Here is a 26613-nt window from a genome sequence, read left to right on the forward strand (position 1 = left end):
AAGGAACGAGCAGCCAACTTTCGCAATGAGTGGAGTTAGCTAATGACTGTGGATCAAGGTAAGGTTGGTTCAAATGGCTCTTAGCACTATGGGACTTAACTTCTAAGGTCTTCAGTCCCCTTGAGCTTAGAACTACTTAAACCTAACTAACCTAAGGACATCACACACATCCTTGCCCGAAGCACGATTCGAACCTGCGATCGTTGCGGTCGCCCGGTTCCAGACTGTAGCGCCTAGAACCGCTCGGCCACATCAAGGTAAGTTTCGATAGTTTGTGTACTGATAAGTAACAGGTCTTAATCTTAACGCACCGAGAAGCAATAATTAGGGAGCAAGGTTTAAATGAGAATTTAAAGAGGCAGAGTGAGGAGGAACTCCGGGTTTGCCAAACACGTCTTAAACCTCCAGAGCTTATTAAATTCACCAAGTAGAGTAGACTACTCTCTCTCTCTCTCTCTCTCTCTCTCTCTCTCTCTCTCTCTCTCTCTCTCTCTCTCTCTCCGTCATAACAGGCCTTGAAAGCCCCTACCGTACCGACTGGCCGCCCTGTCATCGTCAGCCCACAGGCATCACTGGATGCGGATGTGGAGGGGCATGTGGTCAGCACACCGCTCTCCCGGCCGTATGTCAGTTTACGAGGCCGGAGGCGCTACTTCTCAATCAAGCAGATTCTCAGTTAGCCTCGCCAGGGCTGAGTGCACCCCGCTTGCCAACAGCGCTCGGCAGACAGGATGGTCACCCATCCAAGTGCTATCCCAGCCCGACAGCGCTTAACTTCGGTGATCTGACGGGAACCGGTGTTATCACTGAGGCTAGGCAGTTGGCAGAGTAGACTACTGGTTCCCACTTAATCGGCGACACTCCGCCGTGGTACGCGTCACACGATCAACTTCACTAACTTGACCGCCCACGACGCGGCTGGTAGAGGCATCAGATTGCAGGCCAACCCAGACGGCGTGCGAGGACAGAAGTGTCGCCGCGGCAAAAGGCAAACACGCTTCTGCTCCGAGCCCAGAGAACAGGAACGCGTCGTTTGCCGCCAAAGCTACCCTGCCAACATAAATCAAGAGTAGTCTGCGCAAATAAGGCTACACACAAGAATGCCTAAGGAGTGGAAAATGTGAACTAATGGCACAAGCGGCTACCGATACAGGTTACAAGTTCAACACTCCTTAGAATTACTATTATTCAGAAGCGAAAATACCTGCGCTTGCTGATGCAATAATTCAAGCATGCACATGTACCGAGATGGCTTTGACTCCCACACAGATTATACTATTTAATTCCCTTCATGAAACTTATAAAAGGGAATACTCGTACATTTGTACGACGTACGGCTTGGAACACAAATTGCGATTATTAACAATGACCAATGATCATACACTCGTTCTATCGTAGGGGCGTCAATATAACACATCCGATTCCATATAACACAGACATGGTCTTACAATATCAAGTACTCAGAGATGAGAAAACAACACTTGACTTCACTCAGGCGCGAAGGAGCCATGACTTGCAGGATTCCAGCCAGTGTGTTATTGCCTCCAATCCTTACAGGCTGTCGTCAAGGTGCTGTAAAATATAAGCTTGCAGAGTAGGCCAGGAACTTGCCCACCAGGATGAGAATCTTTAAGCGAGCCGGCTCGGCTTGCCCCAACCGAATTAATCTTTCGGGGCTTCTCGAGACCCGCGCCAGACAGCCGGAGTCCCCCAAAAGCAACAGCTTGCCTGCCACATGCCCTCGAGCCAACTGACTCTCCAGGCCGCGCCAAACCAACAGCACACACATCTCGACCAAAGACCTTAGCTGCGACACACGATCGGATCAACATCGGCAGCCTAACTATATAGCGGCGCCAGTGGAATGCGATGCAGCTACGGCTCAAATGTTTCTCTTAAAGGAGGTCGCCATTCCTCCAGCGATTCCCGTTTGAGTTCCCGAAGCATCTCCGTAACACCTACGTGTTGTTCGAACCTACCGGTATCAAATCTAGCAGCGCGCCTCGATGTTGCTTCGATTTCTTTCTTCAATCCGACCTGGTGCGGATCCCAAACTGTCAAGCAGTACTCAAGAACAGGAATATGACAGAAACAATCACTCGAAGGGGTTAGAAAGTGTAAGTAGGCTGTTTAGGTTTTTTTATCGGTAACGCCGCCGCCACGTAGCGCTCTGTATGAAAATCACTGGCTGTGCCATGTGCAGTCTGTGGCTGGTTTGCATTGTTGTCTGCCATTGTAGTGTTAGGCAGTTGGCTGTTGGCGGCGCGTAGCGTTGCACAGTTGGAGGTGAGCCGCCAGCAGTGGTGGACGTGGGAAGAGAGATGGCGGAGTTTTGAAATTTGTAAGAATTGATGTCATGAACTGATATATATTAAGGTAAATACAGTGTTTGTTCTCTATTAAAATCTTTCATTTGCTAACTATGCCTATCAGTAGTTAGTGCCTTCAGTAGTTTGAATCTTTTCTTTAGCTGGCAGTATTGGCGCTCGCTGTATTGCAGTAGCTTGAGTAACGAAGATTTTTGTGAGGTAAGTGATTTGTGAAACGTATAGGTTAATGTTAGTCAGGGCCATTCTTTCGTAGGGATTTATGGAAGTCAGATAGCGTTGCGCTAAAAATATTGTGTGTCAGTTTAAGCACAATCCTGTATAATTGTTCTAAGGGGACGTTTCAAAAGCTATGAGCGCTAAAACGGATACCTTAAGAGCTATGAGCACTCCTCCATCTTTGCTACTGTCAGCCACATCTGTTTTACTGCAAGCTAGCTGCTTTCCATATTTTGAGAGGTAGGACTATGGACCAAACCAAGAATAGAGTCCAGTAAACATGGGTTCTGAAGTGTTAACCTCAAGAGCCCCGCCGCCAGGCGCCGTACGACTCCGCTATCACACTGTCCATTATTTACCTCAAAACGGCTCGCCCTCCTCTAGAGCCAAAGATGGCATGCGGAAGACGTACCTATTGACTCGGTAAGGCTCAATGTCAATAGACCTGGAGAGTAGTATGAGATTATAAAAGAAGGAATCAAAATGTGTAGGGTGGCGCTACATGAATAATTAAGCCACATTACAAAACCCCTGAATAATGACCATTCCTCCAGGGACCCAGTGTATAACGAACTTATTGACAACACTCGAGCGGAAAACTCATTTCTGAATTTACACAAAAAATGAGTATTGCACTTAAGAGCCAAAGAAACATATGTCTGTTTAATATCGTGCTGGACCCCCGCGAGCACGCAGAAGTGCCGCAATGCCGCAACACGACGTGGCACGGACTCGACTAATGTGTGAAGTAATACTGGATGGAACTGGTACCATGAATCCTGCAGGGCTGTCGACAAATCTGTAAGAGTACGAGGGAGGTGGACATCTCTTCTGAACAGCACTTTGCCAGGCGGGCCAGATATGCTCAATAATGTTCATGTCTGGGGAGTGTGGTGGCCAACAGAAGTGTTTAAACTCCGAAGAATATTAATGGAGTCAGTCTGTAGAAATTCTAGACGTGTGTGATGTCTCATTGTCCTGCTGGAATTGCCCAAGTCAGTCGGAATGCACAATGGACATGAATGGATGCAGGTGATCAGACAGGATGCTTATGTACGTGTCACATGTCAGACTTGTATCAAGACGTATCAGGGGTCCCATATCACTCAAACTGCAAACACTCGAGACCATTAAAGAGCCTCACCAGTCTGCTGACATGCAGGCTCCATAGATTTATGACGTTGTCTTCATACCCGTACACGTCCATCCGCTCGATACAATTTGAAACGAGACTTGTTCGACCAGGCATATGTCTCCGGTCATCGACAGTCCGATGTCGGTGTTGACGCTCACAGGCGAGGCGTAAGCTTTGTGTTGTGCAGTCATCAAGGGTACACGAGTGGGCCTTCGGCTCCTGAAGCCCTTATCAATGATGTTGCGTTGAATGTTTCGCACACTAACGTTGATGGCCCTGCATTGAAATCTGCAGCAATATTCGGAAAGGTTCCGTTTCTGTGGCGTTGAACGATCCTCTTCAGTCGTCGTTGGTCCCGTTCTTTCAGGGTCTTCTTTTAGCCTCCACAGGCCTTCCGCCGCCGCTTTCTTTCCCTACTTGCCACGTATCAGGGCTCTGGCGTTGTTTACACTGACGGTTCGATGGTTGCTGGTCGTGTCGGTTATGCTCTGACTGTAGGGGACCATTACGAACAACATTCATTGTCGGCTGGCTGCAGCGTTGTCACTGCTGAGCTGGTCGCCATCTTTGGTGCCCTAGAGTATCTCCGCTCCTGCTCAGGTGAGTCCTTCGTTATCTGTAGCGACTCCCTGATCAGTTTACGAGCTATCGTCAAGTGCTGCCCTCGCTCTCGTCTGGTGATGGCTGTCCAGGAATCCCTCCATACTCCTGCCCGTTGCGGCCGCTCTGTGGTCTTTGTGTGGACCCCAGGCCACGTTGGGATACCCGGCAATGATCATGTTGACAGCCTGGCCAAACAGGATCCCAGTAAACCATCACTGGACATTCGGCCTCTCGGAGACTGATTTGCGAGGGATCCTACGCCGCGAAATATTCATACTTTGGGACACTGAATGGGGGCAACCTGAACACGCCCAACAAACGCCGTCCTATCAAGGAGACGACGGATGTGTGGCGGTCATCCATAGGAGCCACTCGCAGGGACTCAGTAGTCCTTTGTAGGCTGCGCATTGGCCACACCCGCTTGACACACAGCCATTTACTGCGGCATGAGGACCCGCCTCTATGTCGATGAGGGTCCGCTTTGACGGTGGTCCACATTTTGTTTGCCTGTCCAGTCTTAAGTGTGCGGACGTTTGCGCTGCCTGATACGCTCCCTGCCCTTTTAACTGATGACAGGGCTTATTTTTGCGTTTTATTCGGGCAGGGGGCTTTTATCATTTAATCTGAGTGTTCGTTATGTTTTTTTTGTGTTGATTCTGTCCTTTTGCCTACGATATTAAACTGAGTTTTTAATGTGTCTCTCGGAGGTTGGCTTTTCCCTTTTTCTCTCTCTGGTCGTCCAACCACTTCCCACTCTGTGTTTTAATTCCTTTTGTGTGTTCTGTCGTCCTTTCCATGGTCGTTTTTGTTCTGTGCGGATGTTTTAAGTTTTGGAAAAAGGGACCGATTACCGTAGCAGTGTGGTCCCTTTAATCCAACAACCAGCCAATCTTCTTTTGGATGCAGCGATGTCGGAGATTTGATGTTTCACTGGATTCCAAAGATTCACCGTACACTCGTGAAATGGTCGTACGGTAACATCCCCAGCCGGCAAGGGTGACAGAGCTGTTCTAGGCGCTTCCGTCTAGAACCGCCCGACCGCTACGGTCGCAGGTTCAAACCCTGCGTCGCGCATGGATGTGTGCGATGTCCTTAGATTAGTTAGGTTTAAGTACTTCTAAGTTCTTGGGGACTGATGACCTCTGATGTTAAGTACCATAGTGCTCAGAGCCATTAGAACTTTTTGGAACATCTCCATTTCATCGCTACCTCGGAGATGTTGTGTCGCATCGCTCGTGCACCGATTGTAACATCTCGTTCAAACACACGTAAATCTTGATAACCTGCCGTTGTAGCAGCAGAACCCGGTCTAACGAGTGCGCCACACAGTTGTCTTATGTAGGCAGGCGTTGCCGAATGCAGCGCCGTTTCTACATGTTTACATACACTCCTGGAAATTGAAATAAGAACACCGTGAATTCATTGTCCCAGGAAGGGGAAACTTTATTGACACAGTCCTGGGGTCAGATACATCACATGATCACACTGACAGAACTACAGGCACATAGACACAGGCAACAGAGCATGCACAATGTCGGCACTAGTACAGTGTATATCCACCTTTCGCAGCAATGCAGGCTGCTATTCTCCCATGGAGACGATCGTAGAGATGCTGGATGTAGTCCTGTGGAACGGCTTGCCATGCCATTTCCACCTGGCGCCTCAGTTGGACCAGCGTTCGTGCTGGACGTGCAGACCGCGTGAGACGACGCTTCATCCAGTCCCAAACATGCTCAATGGGGGACAGATCCGGAGATCTTGCTGGCCAGAGTAGTTGACTTACACCTTCTAGAGCACGTTGGGTGCCACGGGATACATGCGGACGTGCATTGTCCTGTTGGAACAGCAAGTTCCCTTGCCGGTCTAGGAATGGTAGAACGATGGGTTCGATAACGGTTTGGATGTACCGTGCACTATTCAGTGTCCCCTCGACGATCACCAGAGGTGTACGGCCAGTGTAGGAGATCGCTCCCCACACCATGATGCCGGGTGTTGGCCCTGTGTGCCTCGGTCGTATGCTGTCCTGATTGTGGCGCTCACCTGCACGGCGCCAAACACGCATATGAACATCATTGGCACCAAGGCAGAAGCGACTCTCATCGCTGAAGACTACACGTCTCCATTCGTCCCTCCATTCACGCCTGTCGCGACACCACTGGAGGCGGGCTGCACGATGTTGGGGCGTGAGCGGAAGACGGCCTAACGGTGTGCGGGACCGTAGCCCAGCTTCATGGAGACGGTTGCGAATGGTCCTCTCCGATACCCCAGGAGCAACAGTGTCCCTAATTTGCTTGGAAGTGGCGGTGCGGTCCCCTACGGCACTGCGTAGGATCCTACGGTCTTGGCATGCATCCGTGCGTCGCTGCGGTCCGGTCCCAGGTCGACGGGCACGTGCACCTTCGGCCGACCAATGGCGAGAACATCGATGTACTGTGGAGACCACACGCCCCACGTGTTGAGCAATTCGGCTGTACGTCCACCCGGCCTCCCGCATGCCCACTATACGCCCTCGCTCAAAGTCCGTCAACTGCACATACGGTTCACGTCCACGCTGTCGCGGCATGCTACCAGTGTTAAAGACTGCGATGGAGCTCCGTATGCCACGGCAAACTGGCCGACACTGACGGCGGCGGTGCACAAATGCTGCGCAGCTAGCGCCATTCGACGGCCAACACCGCGGTTCCTGGTGTGTCCGCTGTGCCGTGCGTGTGATCATTGCTTGTACAGCCCTCTCGCAGTGTCCGGAGCAAGTATGGTGGGTCTGACACACCGGTGTCAATGTGTTCACTTTTCCATTTCCAGGAGTGTATATCTGTAATTGAATACGGATGAGTATATCAGTTTGTTTGGGGTCTCAGTGCATTACATGCTATGTCGATACTGACCACCTTCCCCATTCCTCTCCCAGTAACACCTTCAAAATTTATGCTTGAAACTAGCTGTGTGGGGGTGTTACAGCGGCACTGACGGCGGTGTGTCGTTTGTGGCTCAGGCCGAGGCCGGGAGCCGGCGAGACGGAGGCTGGGGAGAGTGCCGGCGGCGCGCCCGGCGCCTGCGCTGTGTGCGGCGCGCCGGCGTCGCAGTGCTGCTCGGGCTGCCGCGCCGCCTTCTACTGCGGCCGCGACCACCAGCGGCGCCACTGGCGCGCGCACCGGTCGCAGTGCGCCCGCTACCGCGTCGCCGTGGACGCCGTGCTGGGCCGCCACCTGGTGGCGGCGCGAGACCTGCGCGCCGGCGAGCTGGTGCTGCGCGAGCCGCCGCTCGCCCTGGGGCCCAAGATCTCGTCGCACGCCGCCTGCCTGGGCTGCCTGCGCCGGCTGCGCGAGGCGTCGGCGCGCGCCTGCTCCGGCTGCGGCTGGCCCGTCTGCGGCGCCGCCTGCGAGAGGGCGGCCGCGCACCGCGCCGAGTGCGACCTCATGAGGCAGCGCGGCTTCCGCGGCGCGCCGCCCGTGCGGGACGGCCACAAGGTGCGGCCCACTGCTGCTGCGGCGCTATACATACCACACGACGCACCTGCGCTCTCATTTGCGTACACCGTGTTCGTATTTAGATATGTTGCTGCGTATTCGACCAAACGCTGAGGTCCAATTGTACTATTCAGGCAAGCTGTCTTCTTGCCATTATGATTACTAAAGCTAATGACTAAATTTTATACCGGACATTACGGTATATTGATAATTTTTACTTAGGGGCCGTCTGACAGAAACTGAATAAACACACTTTTAGTGCCATACGCGTTTCGCCTTTGTTTTCTGCAAGGCGTCATCAGTGGCCTGGAATATGTACATATGTTAGCTATTTAATTTACATTTTTGCCACTGTGCCTATAGGTTATTAACAGTTCTGGTGGTTGGTATTTCCTATTAAGTAGTAATGTTTTGAACTGTACTTTCAGGTCGCTCGGACAATTTCTTACATATTACGCTCCTCTTGCATTTTTGGTGTTGTCTAAATGGCTCTGAGCACTATGGGACTCAACATCTGCGGTCATCAGTCCCTCAGAACATAGAACTATTTAAACCTAAATAACGTAAGGACATCACACATCCATGCCCGAGGCAGGATTCGAACCCGCAACCGTAAGTGTCACGCGGTTCCAGACTGAAGCGCCTAGAACCGCACGGCCACAAGGGCAAAGATCGAATGTTATTGCCAAACTTTCGAGTGTAATTATTGCAGTATCTGTGATCTGTTCGTGAATGCAATTGTGTGTGTATGTGTGTGTGTGGTATAATTACACTCCAAAGTTTGGCAATAACATTCGATCTTTGGCAACAGAAACCAAAACATTGAGTTCAAACAAGCGTTGAGTTCATAGTGCTGTGGAACGTGAGAAAAAGAAACCGCAAACTGGCATTCGTAAGAAGAAGAACACCAAAAATCCAACAGGAGCGTAATATGTATGAAATTGTCCACGCGACCTGTAAGTACAGTTCAAAACATTACTACTTAATTGGAAATACCAACCACCAGAACTGTACATAACCTATAAATACAGTGCAAAAAATGTAAATTAAATAGCTAACATATGTACATATTCCAGGCCACTGATGATGCCTTGCAGAAAATAAAGGCGAAACGCGTATGGCACTAAAATTGTGTTTTATTCAGTTACTGTCAGACGGTTCATAAGTAAAAATTATCAATATACCGTAATACTAGACGCAACTGAGGAAGGTAGCACTGAAAAAGTTGAAGATGTTTATACCGTACATATTCGGTATCGTCTAGTATTGGGCTCTTACCTGTTTAAAACATGCAAGTATTGGAAAAATTGCGTCTAATATTTTCAGAGGTGGTAATACCCACCAAAACAAGAAACAAGTGTACTAAACGTGGTCTCAAGACTAAAGGAACCAAGCGAAGTGGTGCAGTGGTTAACACCCAGGACTCGCATTCGGGAGGACGACGGTTCACACCCGCGTCCGGGCATCATGATTTAGGTTTCCGTGATTTCCCTAACTCGGTTCAGGCAAATGCCGGTATGGTTCCTTTGAAAGGGCGGTGCCGACCTCCTCCCGTACTCCGATGGGGCTACGGCCTCGCTGTTTAGTCCCCTCCCTCACATCAACCAACCAACCAACTGAACGAAAATCAAGACACATTCATAGGATTTGTCGAAGAACGTTCGGCAATGTAAAATGGTATCAGATGTTCGAAATCTTGAGAATAATAGGGTAAGCTATAGGAAAACAGGAGAAATATACAATATGTGCAAGAGTCGAGCGGAAAGACCAAATGTGAAGACCAAGAACGAATTGCTCGTATCAAGGAGGGTGTAAGACAAGGATGTAATCTATCCCCTAGCTCTTCAACCTATACGTCGAATAAGCAATAACGGAAATTTAAAAAAAAAAAGGTTCAAAGGGGGATTAGAATTCTAGGTGAAAGGATATCAGTGTTTACATTCACTGATGACATCGCTCTCCCCAGTGAAAGTGCAGAAGAATTACAGGAATGAATAGTCCGATTAGTAAAGAATAGGAACTGAGTGTGAATCTAAGCCGCGCGGGATTAGCCGAGCTATCACAGGCGCTGCAGTCATGTACTGTGCGGCTGGTCCCGGCGGAGGTTCGAGTCCTCCCTCGGGGGTGTGTGTGTGTGTGTGTGTGTGTCTCCTTAGGATAATTTAATTGAAGTAGTGTCTAAGCTTAGGGACTGATGACCGTAACAGTTAAATCCCATAAGATTTCACACATATTTGAACGTTTGTAAATCTAAGAAAGACGAAAGCAATGAAGAGCAGCAGAAATTAGAAAGCGAGAAACTTACCATCTGGACTGATGATGATCACGATGAATATGAAGTTAAGGAATTCTGCTAGCAGGGCAGCAAAACAATCCACTATGGACAGAGCAAGGCGGACATCAGAAGCAGACTACCACTGGCAAAAAGGACATTCCTGGCCAGGAGAAGTCTACTAATACCAAACACAGGCCATTATTTGAGGAAGAAATTACTGAGAATGTACGTTTGGAGCACAGAATTGTATGGTATTGAAACATGAACTACGGGGCAAGGGGAACAGGAGAGAATCCAAGCATTTGAGCAGGGTGCTACAGACGAATGCTGAAAATTAGGTGGATTGATAAGGAAACGGGTGAGGACGTTCTCCGGAGAATCTATGAAGAAAGGAATATACAGGAAACACCGGCAACAAGAAGGGCTAGGATGGTGGGACATTTGTAAAGACATCACGCAACAACATCCATGGCGCAAGAGGGAGCTGTACAGGTTATGAAAACTGTATAGGAAGACATAGCTTGGAATACATCCAACAAATAATCGAGGATGTATGTTGCAAGAACCACTCTGTGTGAAGAGTTTGGCAGAGGAGAGAAATTCCTGGTGGGACGCATGAAACTAGTCAGAAGACTTATGACTCAAAAAGAAGAAAGTGACCTCACTTATTCACCTTCACTACAGCGAAATACACCTCTTCCATTGAACAAGTGCTCATATCTCTTAAGGAGCGCATTTTAGAGCCCATGTTTACTGGAATTTTTTTCTTGTTTTGGTCCATACTACAAAGGCTATTCGGAAAGTAAGGTCCGATCGGTCACGAAATAGAAACCACTGTGAAAATGAAAAATGTTTTATTTACAACAGTTAGCTACATCTTCGAAATGCTTCTCTACATAGTCGCCACTACGACTTAAACATTTGTCGTAACGTTGTACCAGCTTTCCAATACGCTCGTCATGGAAGGCAGCCGCCTGTACTTCCCGCCAATTCTCTACGCTGGTCTGCAGCTAGTTGTGTACGCCAAATTGCTAGCGGTTTATGTGAGCAGAGATTAAACTCAGGGTGAGCAAATTACGGGTCATCAAACACTTACCGATCGAAACAAAGCAGCAGCATCTTCATTGCTCCTGCAGAATGCGGCCGAGAATTGTCATAAAAAAGGAAACACATGAGAGTTGTGTTATGTGGCTCCATTACATTAGGCGAAATCTCTCACTTGGCGGGAGATACTATTTTCTAGGCGTCTTTACGTGGTCATTGTGCTCTCAGAACTGAAAAGAGTGACACGACGCGATTGACGGGAATACCAGAGACATTTCCCAACACATCTGTGCAAAGTTTCACTGTGGTTTCCATTTCATGCCCGATCGGACCTTACTTTCCGAACAAAACTCGTACCTCCTCCCAGAAATGGAAAGCAAAGAGTCCGCAGCAGAAAATACATGTTTCAAAGTATGGAAGGTAAACAAGTGCTCGTATCTCACAAGGCAGCTTTTGTCTTACAAAAGCTGCCTAGGCTACAGAGCATGCGCGCCGCACGAGATTTCCAATATCCTCTCGCTCTCTTACACCACCGGCTTAGTAATTTTGTTAACACTATCAATTTAAACTTGCCCGTAAGACTAATGAAAGAAAAAAGGCTTATAAATGTTATGCAAAAACTAATTACGTTTACAGTTTGATCTACACTGAACCTTTACAAGCACAGCAGTTCGTAGGAAGTTAAGGGTTTAAAGAATAGTAAAGAGAAAGGTTCATCGGCGATAGAAAAGCACCTTAAGAATGAGCATCATTCGTTACCAAGCAGCGCGAGCAATTTGAATGTACTGCATTCAGAAAGGAAAGCTTGGCCGCTGTCAAATCTAGAGGAAACAGACATTTTACGCTTTAATAGATGTATGTATCAACATGTTAAACTCAATGACACAAGTCTCCAAGGACAATATCTTAAATCAAAAGACAGAAGTGTCCAAGGGGAATTTCAAAGCCTACTTGAGCGATTTTATCGTGAAAAGCAGACACCAACCTTAATTTGAAACATTTTACCGTGACAGCAGCATCGTTGGTGCCTGTGTCGTACATAACAAGGTAGTGCAGTCTTTGGTAGGTAAGGGGCAGTGGACTGCAGTTGATAAACTGGGCTTTTTGAGAGTGTTTTGCGCCATCATGAGATATGCAAGGGAGAGTCTTGTAAGCTTCACAATGTGTTTTTGCTTTTTGCTGTTTGCTCATTGTTTTTAACCGTCCCTAATGGCACATTCATTTTAAGATACGTCATAGGCGTACTACAGGGCAGTACAGATAGATGTACATTACATTTATATTACATATGTGTAGCTATGCGAAGTAATCATCTATACGTCCTTGCTTTACAGAGCTTGGTTTGATATTGTGTTCTGTTAATCATAGATTTTCGGTAACTAATGCATAGTAAACTCTGTACTATTCGTTACTAGTCACTCTCCTCACGGAACTTCATTGCTGCTGCGATCATTACAAATAAACAGTTTTTTTGCTATGCTAGCAATTTATTCCGTGTTCATGAACTCGTCATTTCAGTGGATTTCGGAACAGATTCTTCTCTTCTACATAGTGATGAACCGTTTCCGTGGCTGACCTTAGAGATATATAGTTCAAGTTACCGTAGCAAAATTATTCCGAAATGAAGCACCTCGTCACTACGTCACACACGCCACTACAGGCAGACACGGCAACTCTGCCGCAATGAGGCAGGGCTCTGCAGTGGGAACGCACGACGATTTGCCGCACGGCTGAAAAGTCGCTAGAGAAGGAATTAAGAGGATTACGAATACTGTCGACCCCGCTCGAGAAGGACGCGAATTGCATGCGGGAAGGTAAATATGGCGAGGAACGAAATGTATTCGGTACACCCTGCCACTAACAAACCACCCTGTTGAAAATAAGAAATTGGAGGAATGCAAGAGCACCCAAGTCGGCACGAATGTGCGGGAAGGAAGAAAGGTGAGTAGCAAAATGTTTACGTTACGAAATCTACCGACTCGTTCCGAGTCGGTCCCGAACTGCGTACGAGGAACGAGAAATGTGAGGGTAAAGCGTTTCAGGCATTAACGAAACGATACTTCAAGTGTTGTGGCCTCAGCAACGGATACATACAATATGTACCAGCAATCTTCAGGTGGTCCTGATGACTATCTTCCAATGGATTCCGTCTATATATATATATACAGGGTGGTCCATTGGTAGTGACCGGGCCAAATATCTCACGAAATAAGCATCAAATGAAAAAACTACAAAGAACGAAACTCGTCTAGCTTGAAGGGGGAGACCAGATTGCGCCATCTGGATTGCCCTTTCAAGCTAGACAAGTTTCGTTCTTTGTAGTTTTTTTCGTTTGACGCTCATTTCGTGAGATATTTGGCCCGGTCACGATCAATGGACCACCTTTTATATCGACTCCTCCAGCTATCGACCTCGGGGAGGATGAGGTAGAGGATGAATAAGACGGCATCCAGCAGAAGACAGTCATCAAGGTTGGCCTGAAGAAGGCATCAGCTGGCCGAAATATCGTACCATTTGGACGGCCTCACCTAGGTCAATAACCGACAGTAATTCAGATTCATCATACATGGGGAAAAGCGAATATCGCACATGTCTGCATTTTCCTACAGATCCGTACATAGTGGTTGCACATTACCGGTTTCCCCCAAGTAGAAGATGGTTCTTGGAAGTTGTCTGTGACATATGAAGATGACCATGATAAAGAGAGCGGGAAGAATTACTGTTGGGACGAGGGTATTCTCTGCTGAGATGTCTACCGAACAAGATGGGGCATTTGTAAGCCACTAGACTCGCTTTTAGGAGGTCAGTGGTTCAAACGAGGAAGGAAGATTCAGATCTAACGACCTGTTCCTGAGGAGTTAAGTAGAGACGGAGCGCAAGATCAGGTTAGGAAAGAACGCTACGCTTATTCGAAGAACCAATCTAACAATTACACTAAGCAATTCAGGAGAACTACGGAAAAGCTAAATCTAAATGGATAGGTGGGTACCTGAACTGCTCCTCTCCTGGATACAACTCTAGTATCTCACCACTTCGCCACCTCACTTAGAATGATCTATTTGAACGAAAACACCAGCCTGGAAAGACCACTTGCAACAACGGCCGAAACATTGATATTATCTAATAACGTGAGAACGCGCTTACTTGGAAATATTATATCGAAGATGGTGACGACCACACAAGATTCAGCTTACACACATCGAACTTTAATAAATACTCATGCACAACGCGTAGAGTTATTTCTGACCTGGTGTTTCCTCTGAGTGGATACTGTTTCCATTGAAGGTATCAGTGATTAACGATTGCCACAGTTTTGCTGGCAATCAGCTGTTCCTGCTGAACCCAGTGATAACAATACTGGTTGATAAGGAACAGCCTTTATAAGTGGGAAAATGGTAAAACACAGCATATTTGCGTGCGATAAGTACACTGAGGTGACAAATCATGGAGCCGCGCGAGGTAGCCGCGCGGTATGTGGCGCCTTGTCACGGTCCGGGCGACTCCCCCCGTCAGAGGTTCGGGTCCTCCCTCGGTCATGGGTGTGTGGGTGTGTAGGTGTGTGGATGTGTTTTGTCCTTAACGTTCGTTAGTTTGTTAGATTCAGTAGTGCCCAAGCTTAGAGACCGATGACCTCAGCAGTTTGGTCCCATAAGACCTTACCAGAAATTTCATTTCATTTTCAAAAGTTATGGGATACCTCCTGATATCGTGTCGGACCACCTCTTGCCCGGCATAATGCAGCAGCTCGACGTGGCATGGTCTCAACAAGTCGATGGAAGTTCCGTGATGAAATATTGACCCATGCTGCATCTATAGCGATCTATAATTGCGAAAGTACTACCGGTGCAGGATTTTGTGCAAGAACTCGCCTCTTGATTATCTCCCATAAAGGTTCCAAGGGCGGCCAAATCATTCTCTTGAAGTCCTGAGGGTTCTTCAAACCCATCGCGAACAATTGCGGCCCAGTGACATAGCGTATTGTCATCCACAAAAAACTCCATCCTTATTTCGGAACATGAGGACCGTAACGGCTGCAAATTGTCTCCAAGTAACCGAAAATAGCCCTTTTTAGCCAATGATCGATTCCTTTGGGTCAGAGGACCCAGTCCATTTCATGAAAAAAACAAATCACACCATCAAGGAGACACCAACAGAAGCTTTCACAGTGCCTTGTTGACAACTAGGGTCCATGGCTTCGATGCATCTGCGCCACACTCGAACCCTACCAGTTGAAAGCGGAACTGACCTGGCCAGGCCACAATTTTCCATTCCTCTACTGTCCAACCGATACGGCCATGAGCCCAGGAGAGGAGCTGCAAGCGACGTCTTTCTATTAGCAAAGGCACCCGCGTTGGTCGTCTGCTGCCATAGCCCACTAACACCAGATTTGGTCGCACTTTCCTAACGGATACGTTTGTCGTACGTCCCACATTGATTTCTGCGATTGTTTCAATGTTGCTTTCAGAACGCACTGACAACTCTAGGCAAATGACCCTGATCTCGGTCGTTAAGTGAAGACCGTCGGCCACTGTGTTGTCCGTGGTAAGAGGTAATGCCCAAAATTTGGTATTCTCGGCACACTCCTCGAAATGCGAATGCCGGAATGTTGAGTTTCCTAACGGTTTCTGGAATGGAATGTCCCATGTGTCTAGATCCACTTGCCAGTTCGCCTTCAAAGTCTAATTCCCGTCGTGCGGCCATAATCAATATGGAAACTATTTCACGTGAATCACCTGAGTACAAATGACAGCTCCTCCAATACACTGCCATTTTATACGCTGTGTACGCGATACTATCGCCAACTGTATATGTGCATATTTCTATCCCATGACTTGTCACGACGGTATATAAAGTGTGAAAAAAAAATGTATATCATATTTTACCCCCCCCCCCCCCCGCCCCCCATGAACCATGGACCTTGCCGTTGGTGGGGAGGCTTGCGTGCCTCAGCGATACAGATGGTCGTACCGTAGGTGCAACCACAACGGAGGGGTATCTGTTGAGAGGCCAGACAAAAGTGTGGTTCCTGAAGAGGGGCAGCAGCCTTTTCAGTAGTTGCAGGGGCAACAGTCTGGATGATTGACTGATCTGGCCTTGCAACATTAACCAAAACGGCCTTGCTGTGCTGGTACTGCGAACGGCTGAAAGCAAGGGGAAACTACAGTCGTAATTTTTCCCGAGGACATGCAGCTTTACTGTATGATTAAATGATGATGGCATCCTCTTGGGTAAAATATTCCGGAGGTAAAATAGTCCGCCATTCGGATCTCCGGGCGGGGACTACTCAGGAGGATGTCGTTATCATTAGAAAGAAAACTGGCGTTCTACGGATCGGAGCGTGGAATGTCAGATCCCTTAATCGGGCAGGTAGGTTAGAAAATTTAAAAGGGAAATGGATAGGTTAAAGTTATAGTGGGAATTAGTGAAGTTTGGTGGCAGGAGGAACAAGACTTCTGGTCAGGTGACTACAGGGTTATAAACACAAAATGAAATAGGGGTAATGCAGGAGTAGGTTTAATAATGAATAGGAAAATAGAATGCGGGTAAGCTACTACAAACAGCATAGTGAACGCATTATTGTGGCCAAGATAGATACGAAGCCCACACCTACTACAGTAGTACAAGTTTATATGCCAACTAGCTCTGCAGATGATAAAGAAATTGAAGAAAAGTACGATGAAATAAAAGAAATTGTTCAAATAGTGAAGGGAGACGAAAATTTAATAGTAATGGGTGACTGGAATTCGAGTGTAGGAAAAGGGAGAGAAGGAAACATAGTAGGTGAATATGGGTTGGGGCTAAGAAATGAAAGAGGAAGCCGCCTAGTAGAATTTTGCATGGAGCACAACTTAATCATAGCTAACACTTGGTTTAAGAATCATGAAAGAAGGTTGTATACGTGGAAGAACCCTGGAGATACTAAAAGGTATCAAATAGATTATATAATGGTAAGACAGAGATTTAGGAACCAGGCTTTAAGATGTAAGACATTTCCAGGGGCAGATGTGGACTCGGACCACAATCTATTGGTTATGACCTGTAGATTAAAACTGAAGAAACTGCAAAATGAGGGAAATTAAGGAGATGGGACCTGGATAAACTGAAAGAACCAGAGGTTGTACAGAGTTTCAGGGAGAGCATAAGGGGACAATTGACAGGAATAGGGGAAAGAAATACAGTAGAAGAAGAATGGGTAGCTCCGAGGGATGAAGTAGTGAAGGCAGCAGAGGATTAAGTAGGTAAAAAGACGAGGGCTGCTAGAAATCCTTGGGTAACAGAAGAAATATTGAATTTAATTGATGAAAGGAGAAAATATAAAAATGCATTAAATGAAGCAGGCAAAAAGGAATACAAACGTCTCAAAAATGCAAAATGACTAAACAGAGATGGCTAGAGGACAAATGTAAGGATGTAGAAGCTTATCTCACTAGGGGTAAGATAGATACTGCCTACAGGAAAATTAAAGAGACCTTTGGAGAGAAGAGAACCACGTGTATGAATATCAAGAGCTCAGATGGCAACGCAGTTCTAAGCAAAGAAGGGAAGGAAGAAAGGTGGAAGGAGTATATAGAAGGTTTATACAAGGGTGATGTACTTGAGGACAATATTATGGAAATGGAAGAGGATGTAGATGAAGACGAAATGGGAGATACGATACTGCGGGAAGAGTTTGACAGAGCACTGAAAGACCTGAGTCGAAAAAAGGCCCCCGGAGTAGAAAACATTCCATTAGTACTACTGACGGCCTTGGGAGAGCCAGTCATGACAAAACTCTACCAGCTGGTGAGCAAGATGTATGAGACAGGCGAAATACCCTCAGACTTCAAGAAGAATATAATAATTCCAATCCCAAAGAAAGCAGGTGCTGACAGATGTGAAAATTACTGAACTATCAGTTTAATAAGTCACAGCTGCAAAATACTAACGCGAATTCTTTACAGACGAATGGAAAAACTGGTATATGCGGACCTCGGGAAGGATCAGTTTGGATTCCGTCGAAATGTTGGAACACGTGAGGCAATACTGACCTTACGACTTATCTTAGAAGAAAGATTAAGAAAAGGCAAACCTACGTTTCTAGCATTTGTAGACTTAGAGAAAGCTTTTGACAATGTTGACTGGAATACTCTTTTACAAATTCTAAAGGTGTTAGGGGTAAAATATAGGGAGCGAAAGGCTATTTACAATTTGTACAGAAACCAGATGGCAGTCATAAAAGTCGAGGGGCATGAAAGGGAAGCAGTGGTTGGGAAAGGAGTGAGACAGGGTTGTAGCCTCTCCCCGATGTTATTCAATCTGTATATTGAGCAAGCAGTAAAGGAAACAAAAGAGAAATTTGGAGCAGGTATTAAAATTCATGGAGACGAAGTAAAAACTTTGAGGTTCGCCGATAACATTGTAATTCTGTCAGAGACGGCAAAGGACTTGGAAGAGCAGTTGAACGGAATGGACAGTGTCTTGAATGGAGGATATAAGATGAACATCAACAAAAGCAAAACGAGGATAATGGAATGTAGTCAAATTAAATCTGGTGATGCTGAGGGAATTAGATTAGGAAATGAGACACTTAAAGTAGTAAAGGAGTTTTGCTATTTAGGAAGTAAAATAACTGATGATGGTCGAAGTAGAGAGGATATAAAATGTAGACTGGCAATGGCAAGGAAAGCGTTTCTGAAGAAGAGAAATTTGTTAACATCGAATATAGATTTATGTATCAGGAAGTCGTTTCTGAAAGTATTTGTTTGGAGTGTAGCCATGTATGGAAGTGAAACATGGACGATTACTAGTTTGGACAAGAAGAGAATAGAAGCTTTCGAAATGTGGTGCTACAGAAGAATACTGAAGATAAGGTGGATAGATCACGTAACTAATGAGGAGGTACTGAATAGGATTGGGGAGAAGAGAAGTTTGTGGCACAACTTGACTAGAAGAAGGGATCGGTTGGTAGGACATGTTTTGAGGCATCAAGGGATCACAAATTTAGCGTTGGAGGGCAGCGTGGAGGGTAAAAATCGTAGAGGGAGACCGAGAGATGAGTACACTAAGCAGATTCAAAAGGATGTAGGTTGCAGTAGGTACTGGGAGATGAAGCAGCTTGCACAGGATAGAGTAGCATGGAGAGCTGCATCAGACCAGTCTCAGGACTGAAAACAACAACAACATCATATTTTAAGAGATAGCAGTATAGACCAGTACTAGACAAAAATGTCCAATGAATATTGGCTCTACAATTGGTACCTTCAAAACTAAGAGCACTGCATATATTTTTCCCTTGCTATTACCAACCATCTACAGAATGTAGCAAACAATTTGCATGTTACTGTTATTGTCTGTGGCTGCAGCATGCAGTAAACGTCTGTTAATGTTGTTGCTGTAAATCGTATCCACAGTTCTGGGTAACTGCAGCGTATACGTTTGTTTGTGTTTACATAATTTTGTGAAGTGCTTTTACACTTTAGTTTTGTCTTTGCATCTACTATCATAATGAATACCTATTATCCCACACGGGTAGTGGCAGACATGATCTTCTGTTTGGTCTGGGCCGGCCGCTATGGCCGAGCGGTTCTGGACGCTTCAGTCTGGAACTGCACGACCGCTACGGTCGCAGGTTCGAATCCTGCCTCGGGCATGGATGTGTGTGAAGCCCTTAGGTTAGTTAGGTTTAACTAGTTCTAAGTTTTAGGAGACTGATGACCTCAGATGTTAAGTCCCATAGTGATCAGAGCCATTTGTACCATTTTTTTGTTCTGGCAAATGAAAGAAGCAGGTTACATTACAAGGTCTGCTGTTTCACAGCAACTGAAAAATATGATCTTATTTTTTTTTACTCCATTCCGTGGGTCTTTCGTAACAGCAAAGAGCTTGTAGAAGAAGAGATGTGCCTATAGCTCTTAGAGTAACAGTTTTGGGTCCATGTTTACTGAAAATTTTTTCTTGTTTTGGCCTGTACTACCACATCTCAATATATGGAAAACTTTTTCTCACCAGCCTGTATGTTACAAGCGATAAAATATAAAGAGGTCAGAAGGTACATTGAACAAGTACAATGGCTGACAGGAGATGTTCAAATGTACACATATCATATCGAGGAATCGTAAATTTTAACCACAGACTAGCGAAAAGTCTAAAATATTGTTTCATCAGTGTCCAAGAAATTGAAGCTCAGAGGAATTCAGCATGTGAAAAAAACACATCGGAAAATTTTAGAAGTTCATGTCATGCAATTAATTTAAAAACTAAAACAACAACAAATTATCAGAGCTTTGAGAAGGTCATAAACCTCTAAATATTCTAAAAGTGGATGTATGTACGGTATGTATGTATGTGTATACGTATTCTTCACATCTCCTCCTAAACCACTGAATCTATCTGAAGCAAACTTGGAACTATCATTTCCTGGCTGGGATTAATCACCATGGGAGTAAGAACGACCTACATCTCAAAGGAATGTGGTTGTGGGTGAAAAAGAAGTGTAATTCAAGACGGGCCAATAGACAAACTGTATTCATTCGCACTTGAGAACCAGAGTACTTAGTAACTCGCAACAAAGCTTTAAAAAATGACAACACGAAGAAAGAGTTGTGTGACATTCAAGAAAGTTGGTAAACGTGTTTCTACATCTGAAAGATGATTCCTGTTTCAGTTTCACGCCAGTCGCATAAGAGTTGCGCTAGTAGCGACTTTATGAGGATGCAAATCAGGTTTGCTTTAAATACTCGCTGTAACGGTCGTCAGCGTTAGTTAACTTTGAGACTGGACGTTACGAGTTAATATTACTCAAGAATGCCTTTAAGGTGACAAAACACCATTACCATATCTCACTGAGCTTGAACGAGGCCATGTAATAGAGCTACGAGAAACTGGATGTTCATTCTGCGATACTGCAGAAAGACTGTTCATAACTGCTGGTAGCGGTGGTCAAAACAATATGTCTCAAGAAAGCTGGTCTCCGGACGGCAACGTGGGACTACCGAGAGGCAAGGCCATTGTGTTCATCATATGGCTCTGGCACATCGTATTGTCTCTGCAGCAGCTATTTGAGCACCAGTTGACTCCACAGTGACACAACGAACTGTTACAAATCTGTTACTTCAAGTAAAGCGTGCATTCACAGATCCCAAACTAGCGCCACTTGCTACTTCAGCGGTGTCAAACGAGAGCTCATTGGAGGACAGGGTGAAGGTTTGTTGTGTTTTGTGATGAAAGCTGGTACTGTCTCGGTGGCAGTGATAGCCGTGTTTTGGTCAGTAGGGGGCCAGTTGAGAGACTGCAACCAAACTGTCTGTGTGCTAACTACGCTGGACCTACACCAGGAGCTGCGGTCTGCGGTGCGATTTCGTACGACAGCGGGAGTACTCTGACGTCTATCCACCGCACCGTGATTGCAAATTTGTAAGTCAGTCTGGCGATTCAACCTGGTGTGCTGCCATTTATGAACAGCATTCCAGAGGTGTTTTCTAACAGAACAACGCTGGCCCACATACAGCTGTTGTAACCCAACGTGGTCTACAGAGAGTCGACATGTGGCCTTGGCTGCTCGAACAACAGATCTGTCTCCAACCGAGCACATATGGGACGCCATCGGACGACAACTCCAGCGTCATCCACAAGCAGCATTAACCGCCCCTTTATTGACCGACCAAGTGCAACAGACATGGAACTCCATCCCGCAAACTGACACCCGGCAACTTACATCACAGTGCATGCATGTATGTTTGTATGCTTACATTCAACATTCTGGTGGTTATACCGGTTATTAATGTACCAACATTTCACATTCGCAATTTTTTATCTCGCGCTTACATTATCCTATGATCTTGCAATTTTAATCATTTAGATATGTTACCTAGATAGATGTATTCCCAAAATTTCATTACTTTACCTTAATTATTTTTTGGCGTTAGCGATTTTTTTTCCCGTCAGTGTAATTTCAAACCGTTACGAGTCTTTTTGTCGCTCACAACCAACAAAAAGTTTTGTTGCAGTAAAAGGTTTTGTTGCAGTAAAACCTCTTAATTTATTGCTCGTATACTAATAACTCTATTCCAAAACATACCGCAGAGATGACGACGTATTACTCTGGATGCTCATGCAAAATTGTATCACTGTACAACACAAGTTCAAGAGATATGATGACATAAACGTTGAGCTGCGTGAGAAAGGAACGGCACGAAAAAAGTCCCTAGAGATGCACGTGGAATATGAGTATAAATATGTGTGAAATGCGTTAAAGAATTGTGAAATATATGTGATATGTGCTTATACGATTTAAACCAAATTTGGTAAGTATACAGCTTTTTTTCAGGAAAAAATTACTGTGCGGATAAGAACAAGCAACCTCAATTTTGAAACTTCCTGGCAGATTAAAACTGTGTGCCCGACCGAGACTCGAACTCGGGACCTTTGCCTTTCGCGGGCACTGCACCCCCCTACCCCCACCCCCCCAATTAAACCCAAAGTGAACAACATGTCCCAAATGTTAGGCATTTTCCTTCCACATTCAACTGTTTTATAATGCTTCAGCAATTTCCATAAGACTGAAGTAAACAAATTCCAATCTATAACCCCACAATAAATACTAGAACTTTAAATTAGAAATGATACTTGATAAACACACCCACAGCAAACTAAGCATCATGTGTAGCTGCATGGTGTTCACTCAATTTATTGAATGTACTCTGCATGGAAAATCATAGAACAATAAGAAATAATTTTATGCTAACAATGTACAAGCAGAAATGTGCCAAAGTGCACCATGATCAGCTGGTCAGACAGTAGCTGGCATCAAGGTGCCCAATGGCAGGTGGACAGTAGCCACTTTAGGACAAGGAAAGTGTAGCAGAAACAGCTCTGATCACAACACAGCAATGAGTTCTTTTGTTTGTAGTTTTGCTATTAGCGGTACTTATAAAATGAAACATTATTTTTTATGAACATTCTGGAAACATCCCCCAGGCTGTGGCTAAGTCATATCTCCGCAATATCCTTTCTTTCAGGAGTGCTAGTTCTGCAAGCTTCGCAGGAGAGCTTCTGTAAAGTTTGGGAGGTAGGAGATGAGATACTGGCAGAAGTAAAGCTGTGAGTAACGGGCGTGAGTCGTGCTTCGGTAGCTCAGTTGGTAGAGCACTTTCCGCGAAAGGCAAAGGTCCCGAGTTCGAGTCTCGGTCGGGCACACAGTTTTAATCTGCCAGGAAGTTTCATATCAGTGTACATTCCGCTGCAGAGTGAAAATCTCATTCTGGATACTGTAGTCTGCATGGTTCTACAAGTGGATTCGCAAATTTCGACTGAATTGTTGTTGTCTGCCTGGAATGTTGTTCACAGCCTGTAAGACAGCAAGCCCACTGACATGTGTTACCGACAGGAAAGCGACTGAAAAGCACCCTTTGCTGTCCTATGCTAAACATTGTCTGCAATGTCCAAAATCCCTTCCCATTTTCGAGACTCTTAGTTTTCATGCTGCTTTATTCTCCGAAAGTGATCAGTGAAATTTTGAAAGTGTAAAAATAGAAATAATTCTAGTCAAAAGGCGTTTTCGGATGGCGGGGGCTGAGTGGAGTGGAGTGGAGGGGAGGGGGGGGGGGGGGGGGGGAAGAGAAGAGAGTTTACCGTACCCGCGCCTTAGAGAAGCCAGCTAATTTGTCTGTGTCCCCACAGGAATCCGCCTACTGCGCCATCGCGCCACTCCGCTGCCTGCTGCTCAAGGACAGCGACCCCGAGAAGTACAAGACGCTGCTGACGCTGCAGTCGCACCTGGACGAGCGCCGCAACACGACGCTGTACACCATCTTCCGCAACAACGTGGTGGGCTTCGTGCGCGACGCGCTGGGCCTGTCGCAGTTCGACGACGAGGCGGTGCTGCGCGTGGCCGCCATCTTGGACACGAACGCGTTCGACGTGCGGCGCGAGGAGGGCGCGGTGCGCGCGCGCGGCCTGTACGCGGCCGCCTCCATGCTGGCGCACGACTGCCGGCCCAACACCAGGCACGTGTTCGAGGGGCCCGACTTCCGCATCGCCGTGCTGGCCACGGTGCCCATCAAGAAGGGCGACGTGATCAGCGCCACGTACACGCAGACGCTGTGGGGCACGCTGGCGCGCCGCGCGCACCTGCGCACCTCCAAATGCTTCGACTGCACGTGCGCGCGCTGCGCCGACCCCACCGAGCTGGGCGTCTACGTGGGCGCCATCAGCTGCTCCCGCTGCCGCGCCGCCGACCGCGACTCCACCAACAAGATCGTGTCCACGCAGCCGCTGGACTCGACCGCCGTCTGGAAGTGCGAGAGCTGTGGCCACTCCATACCCGGCCGGCAGATCGCCTGGGGCAACGACGCCATCCGCCAGGAGATCGACGCGCTCCACAAGACGCGGCCGGATCCGCTGGAGGACTTCCTCGACAAGTACTCCGGCGCGCTGCACCCCAAGAACGGACACGTGCTCGAGGTCAAGTACGCGCTGTCGCAGATGTACGGCAACTCTCCTGGTTATTCTCTAGCCGGTGAGTGCTTGTCACTTGTGTTGCTGACGAGAAGACACCTGTTGTGATGTGACGCCACTCCTCTTCTCCTTTTCAAAGATTAGGGACCCACACCTGTTCCATTCTCGGCATAAATCTCTCTTCTATGCTCTTCTATAATTTCGTTTTCGTTCTGGCTTATAGTTGAGTACTTGTTTTGCTACTCTCTCTTCTCGCATCCTGTCGTTACATATTAGCCGCTTACTCTCTTTTTATCATGTATTCATTAATTTGGTCTGTCTTTATTAATTCGAACTGTTCGGTACAAATTTTGCAGTCGATTTGAAACTAAGTTCTCGATGAGTTAGAGACTTTAAATTTTAAGCAGAGCTCAGAACTGGCTAACACTGCAATGTCGACTGGTTTTGTCAGTATGTTCAGTAGTGATAGGAGTGGGGTGAAAATGTTTGGTAACACCTGACTTTTTGACAGCCCTGCACGATCAGCGTGTATGCAGTTAGTGCCTTAATGCATTTCACGAGTATAAATGTGAATGGGCACAGCCAAGCATGGAGAGATGGGAGGAGGAAATGGATAGAGGGAGGTGGAGGATGAGATGGACTGAGACAGGTAGAGGAGGAGATGGACAGATAGAGATGGGAGGGCATGGACAGATAGATAGATAGAGAGAGAGAGAGAGAGAGAGAGAGAGAGAGAGAGAGAGAGAGAGAGAGAGAGAGGCGGAGAGCAGATGGACACAAAGAGGGAAAGAACGACATGAACTGTGGGAGGAGGATGAGGAGATATTTTCAGTATACGTGAGGTACATGTACGAGGCCAAAGCTGCGGGTATAAACCTAGTACTGAAATAAAAATCTCATAAAAAATGGTCACGGTAGCGTCTTCGACTAGTAATCAAAACGTACTGCAACCCTGGCTACATCCTCGCCACTGATTAAATTTTGAATAAGTACCATCAGCAGTGACAGCCAAAGACTTCCAGCATAGTAAGGCACCCTCGTTCTGCCAACGGGATTAAAAGAGGGAAGAGGAGCGGACAGAGGTTCAGTGCACTCTCTTCCCTTTGAGGTGGAAAACTGCCCCTAAAAAGTTGGAAGAGTCAGTAATCATAAACGGCAAGAGTATGCAGATTGGAATGGAAACCACTGCATTAGACATGTAATGTGTATCCGCAGGACATGTGGCCTGTGACTGAAACAGTGTCTCGATGATCTCTCCATTGGCGAAAGATTCAGGACTAGTCCTACATTCGGATCTCTGGGAGGGGACTGTCAATGGGAGGGTGACGATTAGAAAAAGATTGAATAACCAGCGAAAGGATTATGTTCTACGAGTCGAGTTTGAACGTGGTGGGGAAGCTAGAAAATCTGGAAAGGAAATGCTAAGACCTAATCTGGATACATTGCGAGTCAGTGAAGCGAAATTGATAGAACATAAAGATTGCTGGTCAGACGAGTACAGGGTAAAATCAACAACGGAAAATTGTATTACGGGAGTAGGATTCATTATGAAAAGGAAGGTAGAGCAAAGAATGAGATGCTGTGAACAGTTCAGTGATAGGGTTGTTCTCTTCAGTATTGACAGCAGACCAACACCGACGACAGTAGTTCAGGTATAACATGCTGACGTCGCAAGCAGAGGATGAAGAGATGGAGAAAGCATGTGAAGACAATGATTGCGTAATTCAGTGTACGCCGGCCGGAGTGGCCGTGCGGTTCTAGGCGGTATAGTCTAGAGCCGAGCGACGGCTCCAGTCGCAGGTTCGAATCCTGCCTCGGGCATGGATGTGTGTGATGTCCTTAGGTTAGTTAGGTTTAATTAGAACTAAGTTCTAGGCGACTGATGACCTCAGAAGTTAAGTCGCATAGTGCTCAGAGCCAATTTGAATTCAGTGTGCAAAGGAAGTTAAAAATCTAATAATCATGGGGGATAGGAATGCTGTTATAAGGAAGGGAGTGGGAGAAAGTGTTATTGGAGTATATGAGCTTGGTAGTAGAATCGAGAGGAGGGAATGATTAATTGAATTCCGCTGTAAATTCCAGATGGTAAAAGCGAATACTCTGTCCAAG

At 46.5% G+C, this 26613-nt stretch overlaps 1 protein-coding gene and 1 pseudogene across 1 annotated transcript in view; one reads left to right on the forward strand and one right to left on the reverse strand.

Moving 5' to 3' along the window:
* Window positions 1-26613, forward strand: part of LOC126335803 (SET domain-containing protein SmydA-8) — a 151029-nt gene that overhangs the window by 88597 nt on the left and 35819 nt on the right. Inside the window, exons 3-4 of the mRNA XM_049999266.1 lie at window positions 7243-7751; window positions 23728-24565. Of these exons, the coding sequence (XP_049855223.1) occupies window positions 7243-7751; window positions 23728-24565 (1347 nt within the window). The remainder of the gene's footprint in view (window positions 1-7242; window positions 7752-23727; window positions 24566-26613) is intronic.
* On the reverse strand, window positions 708-825 carry LOC126337218 (5S ribosomal RNA; annotated as a pseudogene).

This window comes from Schistocerca gregaria, chromosome 2 (genome assembly GCF_023897955.1).
Source record: "Schistocerca gregaria isolate iqSchGreg1 chromosome 2, iqSchGreg1.2, whole genome shotgun sequence".
In the NCBI taxonomy this organism is placed as follows: Eukaryota; Metazoa; Arthropoda; class Insecta; order Orthoptera; family Acrididae; genus Schistocerca; species Schistocerca gregaria.